The 12,174-nt window shown below is 45.2% G+C and overlaps 1 protein-coding gene across 1 annotated transcript in view; it reads left to right on the top strand.

Moving 5' to 3' along the window:
- Positions 1-12,174, top strand: part of TMEM163 (transmembrane protein 163) — a 238,594-nt gene that overhangs the window by 140,247 nt on the left and 86,173 nt on the right. Inside the window, exons 3-4 of the mRNA XM_057745777.1 lie at positions 4,442-4,485; positions 5,837-5,928. Coding sequence (XP_057601760.1) covers positions 4,442-4,485; positions 5,837-5,928 — 136 coding nt within the window. The remainder of the gene's footprint in view (positions 1-4,441; positions 4,486-5,836; positions 5,929-12,174) is intronic.

Raw genomic sequence — 12,174 nt, 5'->3', positions numbered from 1 at the left:
TCAGATGGCAGCCCACCTCCATTCTCAACACCTGGGGAGGGGGGCAGCGCGAGGCGGGAGGCCGAGGCCTCCGTTCTGCTGGGTATGAGACTCAGTGGCGTGTAGGCCGTTGGTGGCCTGTATGCTGCACCGCCTCCCTGAGTGCATGGTTCAGCGATGCGTGTTAGAGACACGTTCTGAATGTGAGGAGCAGAAGCATTCCTGAAAAGGTCCCTAATTTTCCCACTGGTACCTGTGGCATCCAGAGGAATCTGGAGGCTGCTGATGGTTGGGCGTGTCGTCGAAATTTGGCCTCTGTACACGGGTACCAGGGTGAATCTCACCAATTTGAATCTTCGGAGTCAGAATTTTGGGTGACGTAGAAAAGAATAGCTTTATTGCTTTGCCAGGCAAAGGGGGCCAAGCAGGCTCATGCCCTCAAAACTGTGTCCCCAGCTGGAGTGGGTCGTGAGGAGTTCTACAGTCATGGTTCAAAGAAGGTGTGAGCGGCTCATGGACACTCTTCTGATGGGTTGGCGGTGAGGTCATTGGGAGTCAGCATCCTCAGCCTTCTGGTTCCAGCCTGTCTGGGATCTACGTGCTTGTGGGCAGCAGACAGGTAACTTCTCCCACCTGGTGGGGGTTTCAGGACCTGCAAAACAGCTCAAAGATATGTGTATCCCTTGAGGGGGAAGCAGGACCCTGCCCCAAGGTGGCACTACTGTTTTTTTATTTTAATTTTTTAATTGAAGTATAGTTGATTTACAATGTTGTGTCAATCTCTGCTGTACAGCAAAGTGACTCAGTTTATATATATATATGTATACACACACACACATTCTTTTTTAAAATATTCTTTTCCATTGTGGTTTATCCCAGGAGATTGGATCTAGTTCCCTGTGCTATACAGCAGGACCTTGTGGTTTATCCATGCTATATGTAATAGCTTGCATCTACCAACCCCAAACTCCCCATAGTGGGAGTTTGCACTATTGTTTCTTGGCTGCTCCTCCCTTGTCGCTACATCCCCTTCCTTCCCTGATCAACAACTGTTTGAACGTGCCTTTTGGAACTCAGAGAAGGTCATGGAGGCTGAATGAAGCCTATTCCCTGCAAACAAGACATGAGGGCCCCAGAAAGGCTTTTGTGCCCAGGAGCCCCACAGGGCCCTGCACAGTTTCAGGTGCTCAGTCCAGGAGCAGCTTTGGTGTTTGTTAAACAGCCTTACACCGCATACTGAGGGCCACAGAGACTTCATTACCTTCAGCTGGGCCTCTGCCTTGACCAGGAGCAGCCTTCCTAGGAGAGCTCCACCCTTGCAATGGGATTGGACCTTGCCAGCTCGCAGCATAATGGTCTGAGGTCGAAAGGGCCTTTTGTTCTCTGTTGTCCAGTGTTGAATCTAGCACCTGCATTAAAGGTACCGCTGCACTTTTGTTGGACCTTTGCTGGCTTCCCAGCTCCCCTCAGGCAAGTACACATGGGCTCCAGGGGCACCTGCCCTATAATCTCTGCCTTGGTGGGTCATTCTGGCCCAGGATTTCTTCAAGTGAAACTCATTCCTAGTGAGAGGGAAGTTGGAAATGCCCTGATGAAAACCCCACAATTGGCTCTCTTTGTGGGAGCAGGGGATGTCTAAACCAATTCAGCCTTTCCTTTGAGTCCCTTCTTATCCCAGAATTAGGATGTGTCACGTCAGATTACAGCCAAAGAAAATAAAGTCATTTACTCTTCAGAAATTCCTAAAAGGTGGGCTGAGCTCTTCCATTTGGGTCCCATGCTAATGACAGTTTGCTCTTCTGTCATCATGAGAGCTGGGGAGTTGCTCCCAAAGGGAAACTGCCAGAGCCGTTTCCAAGTGGAGGGCCCTTAAGTGCACCCTCGATTCCCCATGCAATCTTCAGCTTTCCCCCCTTTCCGTCGCATCAGGGAAATTAGATGGAGCCAATTTAGAAGTAAATGAGACATGGGACGGTCATTTTCCTTGGTGTGTGGGGAATAGAACAATGTGAATGTTCCACTTGTGTTCTTGGTTATCACTGGGCAGGCTTAAGTCATAAAGCAGAATTTTCCAGTATAGTTCCAAGAGTACGTGAGATCACGAACCTTGACTCCCGTGGAGTCAGGGAAATACCACATTCAATGGCTGTCTCCTTTGTTGGATTCCTGAGTCTCTGAGACAAGGTTCCTTGTGTTTCTTAATCTAATCCAGTGGGCATCCACTTCTTTGAATCTGTGGCCCACTCTGTGAACTTCTGATATTAGCAAATAACTTGATTAAAACATTGTAAAGGGATGGTTTACTACTTAGAAAGCAGGAGGTCTTCTGCGATGGCTAGTGGAGGGCTTTTCCAGCTGTGTTGTCCATTCCTTGCTGCCCAGTCCAGACAGTGCAGGTGGAGACAGAGAGGGGGGTCTGGCCTGGGCAGCTCTTCATCTAAGGTATATACTGAGCATCTGTGCAAGATGCTAGTAAGAGTTAACAAGGTTTCCATTACTGGTAAAGAAGTCACCACAAAAACACACAACTAAGATATCCTAAAAAGAGATTGTAAAGGAAACAAACCAGATACTCGTGCCGATTTGTTTCTATGAAATTGGATTAAGCTTCATTCACAGTTACTGAGCACTTATTGAGAGCCAGGCTCAGTGTCTTACAGGCACCTCAGGGCTCAGGGCGACCTGGTGAGGAGTCAATGCCTGGGCACCCCCTCCCCCCTTTTTTTCAGGTCAACTTGGCCTGGGAGTTGAGTTCTTTGGGAAGGGCCAGTGCCCCTTTGCACCGCCACACCTGTGTTGGCCTTGAAAGGTGCAGTCAGTCACTGCACACAGCTGGCTCTGCCCTTCTCCCTGAGCCAGTGAAAGTGACAGGGGTGACAGGAGCAGCTCATGTCACAAGCACAGAAGGTCAGGACTGTGGTGGGTTGAGCTCACCTCACACAGCCCGAGGACCCGAATGTGGCTGAGTCTCTGGAAAGGCTTGGAAGCTTGGGGAAGCCAGCGGTTCTCTCTGGCCACAGTGCAGCGCTTGCCCCTGTGCTTGTGTCTCCGCTCCTCAGTCTGTGTAGCAAACCCTGCCTCCGGTGTTTCCAAGTTGCAATTCCAACAGCATGAATTGACCGACTAGACTTTCTCTCAGTCTCAATTCTTTTTTTTTTTTTGCTTGTTTGCTTGAAACATTTTTAGAACACTTGCTAATCTTGTGTTGCAATTATCTATAAAAATCAAGCCAGCAGTTGGTTACTTATAACATGCAAAAGTCCATCAAATTGTTGCCAGGCAAAGAAGATAAGTACATTGACATACTAGATTAGTTCTGCCAGGAACTTGGTCAGAATTCGGAGAAATAAGTTCTTAGTATGTTTATCAGCTACATCCTTTTGAACAGTAAAATCCTTTCTATTTCTGCTACACAGAGGAATTCTTAATTCATAGAAAATGAAATATGCTTGGGTCACACTGCGTCGGAAGACCCCCTTATGGCTGGGGGCCGGGGTACAAAGCACAGGATGGCTGCCTGGGGTGAATAAGACAGAAGGCAGCTCCCCGAGAAGAGATGTGTGCTGAGTCGAGTGGGAGTCCAGAGGGGCATTGACCTCCATGCCCTGTGTCCATGCCTCCCTTACTCCTTGAGCGAGTGCCGGTAACACCTGTGCCCAAAACAATCCACTTCAAAGCCTTGATGACCCACTGGGTTGGGTTTCATTCTTTATTAGTGAGTGGACATATGCTTGTTTAATATGGCTTTTGCATGGAGACCTGCTTTATTAAGTCAAACTGAGAACCATCTTTGAAACTGGACGTTGCTTTGGCGCAGAACAGATCACAGAATTAGACAAAAGTGCTACCCAGTCAACTTGCCCCCTCCAAAAGGTAGATCGATTTTTGAATATGGATGAAACATGTTTTAATTATAATGGTGGCACCTACTTTTGTAGACATCTCTTGTTTAAGATAATTTGTTCTTGTTTTCCTAAACAGTGTTACTGAGGTCCTCACTGGATTTTAAGCTCTGGTGGGCAAGAGATTTTTTTCCAACCGTGCCAGCAATGGTGTGTGCATGTAGATACCGCCGTTAATTACGTTATTATGGGAACAGTTTGGATGGTTACAGTTTCACTTTCAAAGTTTAATGTGGTTCCCAGCTCTCAATACTCAGAGTCTCAGCAGTCATTTGATTGACAACTGCTTGAGTATTTGCATTCTGAAGTTGGCCCTTTGGTGCTCCAGGGTACACTGGGAAGGGAGGTTGTTGCAGGTGAAGTCTAGAATCTTTTCATGTCACTCTTGAATTTTTTTAATTCTCAGATTTGACAAGTACAGTTAATTTTTAATTTCATTCTCTTAGAACTTTTCCACTGATATGTAAAAGGCCATATCAAATATATGCATATTCTCAAAAATAAGAGAAACTATCCATGAGGTCTTAAAATATTCTGAATAATATTTTCTTTCTTTTTAGCTGTCTCCGTTATGAGGTACAGCGCCTCTGCTTTTGGGTTTGCAGTAAGTAACCTGAAATGTACTTTTATGAAGTTTTGCACGTTTATCCCGAGCCCACAAATCTCACACTGGGCTCTTAGTTAAGAGGGTGATTAGCAGATGAGAGACAGCATGACAACCATGCCTTTTATAAAAGTTGCTTCTACAATTATAATTTAATAGACGTAAACTGCAGTGACACTGTCTAATTCTCAGCAAGAGATCAGGGCCACCATGTTTTCTGCAACTGGTTGAGAGGATGTTTTATACAGTTTTAGCTCTTTTCCCCCCTCAAGGTTGTAGGTTTGAAAATGGGCATATGTAGGTTTGAAAATGAAGCATTTGCTGGTGTGGGCAGAGGCGTTGGGAGTTAAGATCAGGGCTGCTGGCACTAGGAAGTCATTCTGTAGCCAGACTAGGGGTAACTGGTCTTCCAAGGCTGCTCCCTCAGGGGAGCTGGTTAGAGAGAATGGGTTTCAGATGCTGAACACTTGGGTGAAGTCTTCTCACATCCCGTCAAGAGCGTGCTAATGCTTGTAATTTTCCAGATGAAAAGTGTGCTTCAGTGACTCCTTTAAACAGGCCTTCTGCACAGCTTCAGGGCTTCCTGTACCTGAGGGTGTGTGTTCCTGTTTCCAAACCCATTTCTTCCTTTTGTTGTGAGAACTTCGTGTTTTGAGGCGTGCAGATTCTTTCCAGAATCTTTTGAAAGGTGTGGGCTGTCTCTCCGGAAAAATGCCACAGACACACACTGCCCACATGTACCCCCCACCCCGCCTGCCTCTCTCTCACTCACATGCCTCTTTCCTCTCCTTTCCTCTGTCTCTCTCTTTCTCGCTCTTACACATGTTCATTCAAACAAATGGGTTGGATTTTGTATCCAATTTCACAGTGTTGGCAGACTTCCCGGAGCCCCTGGGTGACCCCACCCTCAGCCCTGGACCCCAGGTAGAACAGTCCCACGGAGAGCCAGAAACATAGAGTCCTTGGCCCGAATCTTTTACTTGGGACGGACAGGAAACTGCTGAAATTATCTCGCCTGCCCTGGGGGAATCAACTTCCCACGTGTCAGAACAGTGTAATCACCCCGCCCCCACCTCCAGAGTGCTGGGAGCCGGGGGCCCCCGGGAGCGAGCCCAGCACACCCCAGAGTGAGGGACCAGGAGGAGCTGTGACCCTGGCACCAGGCTGCGTGTTGGGGGCCCTGGCTCAGGACCCACCTTGAGGATGATGAGTGGCCGTAACGTATGTGCAGCCTCTTGGCTCTGAGGTCACTCGTTCAGATTGTCTGAGCCACAGAACACTTGCCTCGTGTCGTCACAGTTATGCCCCATTAACTCTGGAAAACCGCTAATCCCATGTCTCCTTCTCCTAGTTCGATGCCATCCTCGACGTCCTGTCATCGGCGATCGTCCTGTGGCGTTACAGCAACGCGGCCGCTGTACACTCTGCCCACAGGGAGTACATGTAAGTGGGGTTTTATCTTCTTCCAGACTGCAGAGCCCTTGCACACAAGGGCCACATAATTAGACTGTCAGCACAGCTCACCCTGTAGCTTCGGTCCCGGTAATGAGAATAAGGTCCCCAAATTGCCTTTGGGGCTGGCTGGTATGATATCAGGTATGTGATAGGCCCCTTCTGGGATGGTCACCGAGATGGGATGTCCCTTTATAGTTCTCCCTGTTCTCTGCTCTCGAGTCTGGGGTGAGTATTTGTATGCTCATTTGTCTGTCCATCCATTCATCTATCGTGGATCAATCTGCACAACTCAAATGGGGATTTGAATTCACAGGCCGGGACTCCAACCTAGTCAAAACTCAGTTTGAGACTTGAACCCACTGTCTTTTCGTTGAAATAACACACCTGGTCTCAGGACTTACTGAGGCTCAGGTTCTTTATATCTCAGCACAGAAAGAATTCAGCAAGAGACAAAGTGATAGGTAAGAAGTGGATTTATTTAGGGAGAGAAACATTCCACAGAGAGAATGTGGTCCGTCTCAAAAAACGAGAGGCCCCCGAAATATGGGGAGGTTAGTTTCTATGGGCTAGGTAATTTCATAGCCTGTAGAGTGGGAGGATTACTCGGGCAGGGATTTCCAGGAATTGGGCCACTGCCCACTTTTTGACCTTTTATGGTTAGCCTTGGAACTGTCATGGCTCTTGTGGGTGTGTCATTTAGCATGCTGATGTGTACAGTGACTGTGTAATAAGGCTCAAGGTCCACTGGAAGTTGAATCTTCTGCCATCTTGGACGTAGTTGGTTCTAACCAGTTTTTGTCATCTCCTCAACGGCTGTGTCATTCTTTTAAAGGTTGTGCCCTGGCCCTTTCCCTTCTGTTTCAAATCCACCTACCAATCTATCCATCCTTCCATCCTCTCTCACTCTGTGTTCCTGGAATCTTTGTTCCCTTGAATTTTCATGCTCTTTTTCCTTTGTTTTTAAGTAAGATGAGTTCTCCACTGTAAGTTACAGAAGACATCTTGAAGGCATGGAAATTACTCTCCTTCTCTTCTGTCCCTCTGTATTTAGAGGGTGTTGCTTGCCCCAGTTTCCACATCTTGTGGGTGATGATTTTATCTTTGAGATACTTGTGTTGGTGACCATAACGTGTGTCTTTTCCAGTTTCCAGTTTTTTTATTCTCTTGGTAATCCCCAGGTTCCAAAGTCAGCTTTGTTAGCTCTGAATCTCAGCTCCACAGCTTGTCAGCTCTGTGACCGTGGGAAGCTATCCTAACTGCTCTATGCCTTGTTTCCTTATCTGGAAAAAAAGAGGAAATAACAGTACCTCCTCATAGGGTTATTGTGACGATTATGTGAGTGAGATAATAATCATCACGATATACATGATATGTAATATAATGTTATATATATATATTAACTTAGAACAGCGTTTGGCATGTAGCTCAGTAAACCTCAGCTGCTGTCATTGTTAATTATTAAGGGGGCTCCCCTGGGACTGAGCCGTCGCTGGTCATTAGAGCAGCAGCTTCACTTCACCTCTGCAGCATTTGGACAGTTGAATACAAATGAGTAAATGCCCTGTGCTTTGTGGTGGTGCCGGGACAAAAGATACGCTTGATGGGGATGCTGTGTTAAACACACACGTGTTGAGTGTCAGGGGACTCAGATAGTAACATATCTGAGGTTGCGTGTGCCAAATGGAAAGCTTTTGAAAGATGATGCTGAAAATGATTCAAAAATAAGAGCAAAGGTTTGTTTAGTTGTTGGCTTTAGATAGACCACAAAAACTTCTTTTAAGTGTTAAATGTATATTTTATTATGCATTAGCTCTTTAACAAATGTAATTAAAGTATCAAATTGGTGATATCATATGTGATATTCTTTAGGATAAGGTTGATTTTTGAAAAAGCGAGTCAGTTTATTGGTTGAAAAAATTAAGAAACAATAGTAGTAAACTGATTTTGTAAAATTTCAGATGATGGTACTATAATGATCAAAGTTGAATTAACACTGGTGTTGCGGGAGGAGCAGTGATTGCATGCACTGAAGCTGTCGCTGGCTGGTACTTGAGGAATACAGTGAGAACACTTTGGAGAGTGCAGTGTAGAGATATACTCAGCTTTCAAGAGCTGGTCCCTGTGCTATCAGAAGAACACATATTGTTTGTTTTGTTTTTTGGTTTTTGTTTTTTTTCCAAAAAAGCTCTTTATTTTAGTATTTCCCATCAGCATTTATTTTTTTTTTTCTTTAAGAACTTTTATTGAGATACAATTGACATACAATAAATGTATTTAAAGTGTACAATTTGATATTTTCTTCTTATTGGTAATGTATACATGGCAATCCCAATCTCCCAATTGATTCCCCCCAACCCCTCCCTGCCCGCTTTCCCCACTTGGCATCCATATGTTTGAGAAGAACACATACTCTTTGAATTTATAGTTACACTATCCAGTATGGCAGCCACTAGAGGACAGTTTAGATTTATATGTGGCTAGTCCCAAGAGGTGTTGCAAGTGTAAAATACACACCAGATTCCAAAGACATAGTAAGAAAAGTAGAGTATAAACATTTTATTAATAATTTAAAAACAATATTGACTACATGTTGATATAAAAATATTTTGGATGCATTGGGTATGTAGTTGTATTACAATTAACTTTACTTGCTTTTGTTTACCTTTTTAATATGGCTTTTAGAAATTTAAAATGACATACGGGGCTTATATTTCTATTGGGCCTTGCCTTCAGAAGAGAAAGCTCTTCCCTGTGCCTTTTCTTTGGAGTTAATAATCCAGAATTTGATTTGCAATTCTAGAAGGAATTGAGTTCAGTGTTTCTGAGTTTCTCTCTTCTAATTTGCTTTTTAAATCTTATTTCCTTTATGCTAAAATGAGTGTCTTACGTATTAGTCACAAAGCCACAAATTATTGTGGCTTTTTTGTAGTGTTGGGGTGTCTGTGAGCATTTGCCAGGTGGCCTGGAGTTTTTCCAGCATTAAGATTGATGACAAGAAATGTCATTGGTTTCACTGTTTTTAATGATCCCCAAACAGGTACCCCTAAAAAAATGTGTTTTTTTATTAACACCCATAAGGCAGAAACTCACAGACTTGCTTTGATAATACTCAGATGATTGTTCAATGTGATAATGCCCATGAATTCATCTGGAGATTCTTAATGTAGGGATGGAAACAACACTCACAATCCTCTGTATTGTTGGCTTAGCTTAAAGTTTTAATCTCTGGTTCATCCCGTGTAAATTAAAAATTCATGAGATCACTGCCAGCTGAGAGAACTGATGTTTGCATATTAATGAGCATGAATGAATGATGAGGGGCAAAGCCAGAAAAGCCACTGGTTTTCAGTTCGTTGCTAGAGAATAAGATTTGAGAGAATGGGGAAATATCCAGCCAGCTCTTAGTTAACTCTTCTAATTTTCGCTCTTTCGCCTCTAAGCTTCAGAGTGAATCTTGAACTTGGAATTGCAGAGGCAAAGACATAGAAGGCCTCCCCAGCCTTGCTGCCTGGTGACTGTGTGTGCCGACTGTGGGTGTGATGGGTGTCTGATGCTCAGAGGGAGCGAGCCTGCCTCCAGCACCACCCCAGAGCAGAGCTCCGAGAAGCTTTGTTTTGTTTCACGCTTTCTTTTATTGTGCTGAAAAACATATCATATTTACCATCTTAAATATTTTAAGTTTATAGTTCAGTAGTGTTAAGTCTGTTCCCGTTGTTGTGAACAGATCTCCAGGACTTTTCCCTCTGGCAAACGGAGACTCTATACTCATTACACAACTCCCTATTACCCCTCCCCCAGCCCTTGGCAACCACCATTCTACCTTCTGTCTCTATGCATTTGATGACTGTAGGTCCCTCATGTAAATGGAATCATACAGTATTTGTCCTTTTGTGGCTGGTTTGTTTTTACGTAGCATAATGTCCTCAGGGTTCATCCATGTTGTAGCATGTGTCAGAATGTCCTTCCTTGGGAAGCTGAGTAGTATTCTGTTGTACGTATAGACCACATTGTGATTCCATTCATCAGCTGATGGACATTGGGTTGTTTTCACCTCAGCCACTGTGAACAATTGTGCTTTGAATATGGGTGTACAAACGTCTCTTCATGACTCTGCTTTCAATTCTTTTGGAAATACACCCAGCAGTGGGATTTGGTGGGTCATGTGGTAGGACTCGCCCTCCCTCCCTCCCTCCCTTCCTTCCTTCCTCCACCCCCTCCACTCCCGGCCCCCCCCCCCCCCCCCCATCTCTCCCCATAAGGCACACGGGATCCTAGTTCCCTGACCAGGAATCGAACCCGCCCCCCTGCCGTGGAAACATGGAGCCTTACTCGCAGGGAAGTCCCAGGACTATTTATAATGTTCTGAGGAACCTCCATACTGGTTTCCATAGCAGTTGCTTCATTCTGTAATTCCACCAAGGAGTTATTTTGAAAAGCTCCAAATTTAATTTGTCACCTTCCTGTGGTGGGGAACGTGTGTGGGGAAGGTGGGCCATCGGGCTTACACGTGGTCACGGTTTTCAGCCGGTGACTGTGACAGAAGGAGGGGCTAGGGAGTCCTTTGTTTGTACGGGAGGGACTCTTAAGAATGCACCAGGATATCCAGCTGGGCCAGGGCTGGGAGGACCTCGGCAAGGTCAGTGAACAGTCACGTTGGATTAGAAGTGCCACTTTGGTTGGCAGTTGTTGGTGTGGGGCACTGACATGACAGTGGGACGCTGAGAACCAGGGTTTAACAGCTGGTTCGTGTATTGGTGTGGATTTAGGGTGGCAGTCGGTGGCTGAGGGTAAAAGGTCAGGACCAGGTGTGAGGCCAGGTGTTGGCTGGATGCTCCGTCTGGGATCAAGGGAGTTTTTGCAGAAGTCAGGGAGGAGATGAAGACAGCACAGCAGTTGCCATTGTCTTCAGGGAATTGGGGCGGGGTGGGGGGTGGGGGTGGGCAGGGGTAGGGGGAGAACCACAAGGAGAGGTACTGGGTTGTTCAGTCTTAGGGCAACGGGAGGTGTTTCAGGAGAAAGCCAGAGAACTGGTTTGGAATTCACCAGAAGGAAGACAGGCTTTGAGAATGTGGATGAGAGAGATGCTGCCTCCACTTCAAAGGTAGGGAAGGCACCTTCCCCAGGCAACCACCAGGTTTTCCTGTTTTTTTTTTTTTGTTGTTGTTGTTTGTTTTAAGTTTTATTGGAGTATAGTTGATTTACAATGTTGTGTTAGTTTCCGGTGTACTGTGAAGTGATTCAGTTATACATGTGCATACACTCATTCTTTTTCAGATTCTTTCCCCGTATAGGTTATTACAGAATATTGAGTAGAGTTCCCTGTGCTATACAGTAGGTCCTTGTTGGTTATCTGTTTTATATACAATAATGTGTGTATGTTAATCCCAAGCTCCTCATTTATCCCTCCACCTCCCCCGTGTTTCCCCTTTGGTCACCATAAGTTCGTTTTCGAAATCTGTGAGTCTGCTTCTGTTTTGTAAATAAGTTCATTTGTATCATTTTAAAAAATTAGATTCCACAAGTGATTGATATCATATGATATTTGTCTTCCTCTGTCTCAGCCTGGTTTTACTAGGGCAAGAGGTGAGGGGAAGGGGCAGAAAAGTCTGGGTATGTGGAGACTGGGACTGGGGTGAAAGTGTTCAGGGGCAAGGGAGCAGGGGGACACGGAGGCATGTGGTTATAGGGTGGTGAGGTCGTCCTGGTGATAGCGGATCTGAGAGGCCGCAGAAGAATGAAGCACCTGTTGTATGCTTATGTTGTGATCTCCGAGGTTCATTAAGTGAGGAAAGCCTGGAGCCAGATCGTGTTTAGAGTCTCTTCTCTTGGTTTTAACAAAAGAGGTTTGCATGCACACACGCTATTTGGACATATGAAAAAAATCTCTGCAAGCATACAAAGAAGACTGGCAGCAGGGTTGCCTCTGGGAGGGGGACTGGGGACAGAGAAAGAGGAGAGACCCTTTATATCCTTTACACCAGAGCTGTGTGTTGAACTCTCTGTGATAATGGACGTGTTCTCTGTACTGTCCCAATGTGGTAGCCGTTTGCCACATGTGGCCCTTGAGTCCTTGACATGTGGCTGGAATGACTGAGGAACTGGATTTTTAACTTTATTTAATTTTAATTAATTTAAACTTATATAGTCTCACATGTGGCTAGTGGCTACCATATTGGACAAAGCCTCTTTAGCTAGTTGGATCATTTTTGATCTATTTTTTTTTAAAAATACAAA

Source organism: Hippopotamus amphibius, chromosome 8 (assembly GCF_030028045.1).
Source record: "Hippopotamus amphibius kiboko isolate mHipAmp2 chromosome 8, mHipAmp2.hap2, whole genome shotgun sequence".
NCBI lineage: Eukaryota > Metazoa > Chordata > Mammalia > Artiodactyla > Hippopotamidae > Hippopotamus > Hippopotamus amphibius.
This window is presented reverse-complemented; position numbering and strand designations above follow the sequence as displayed.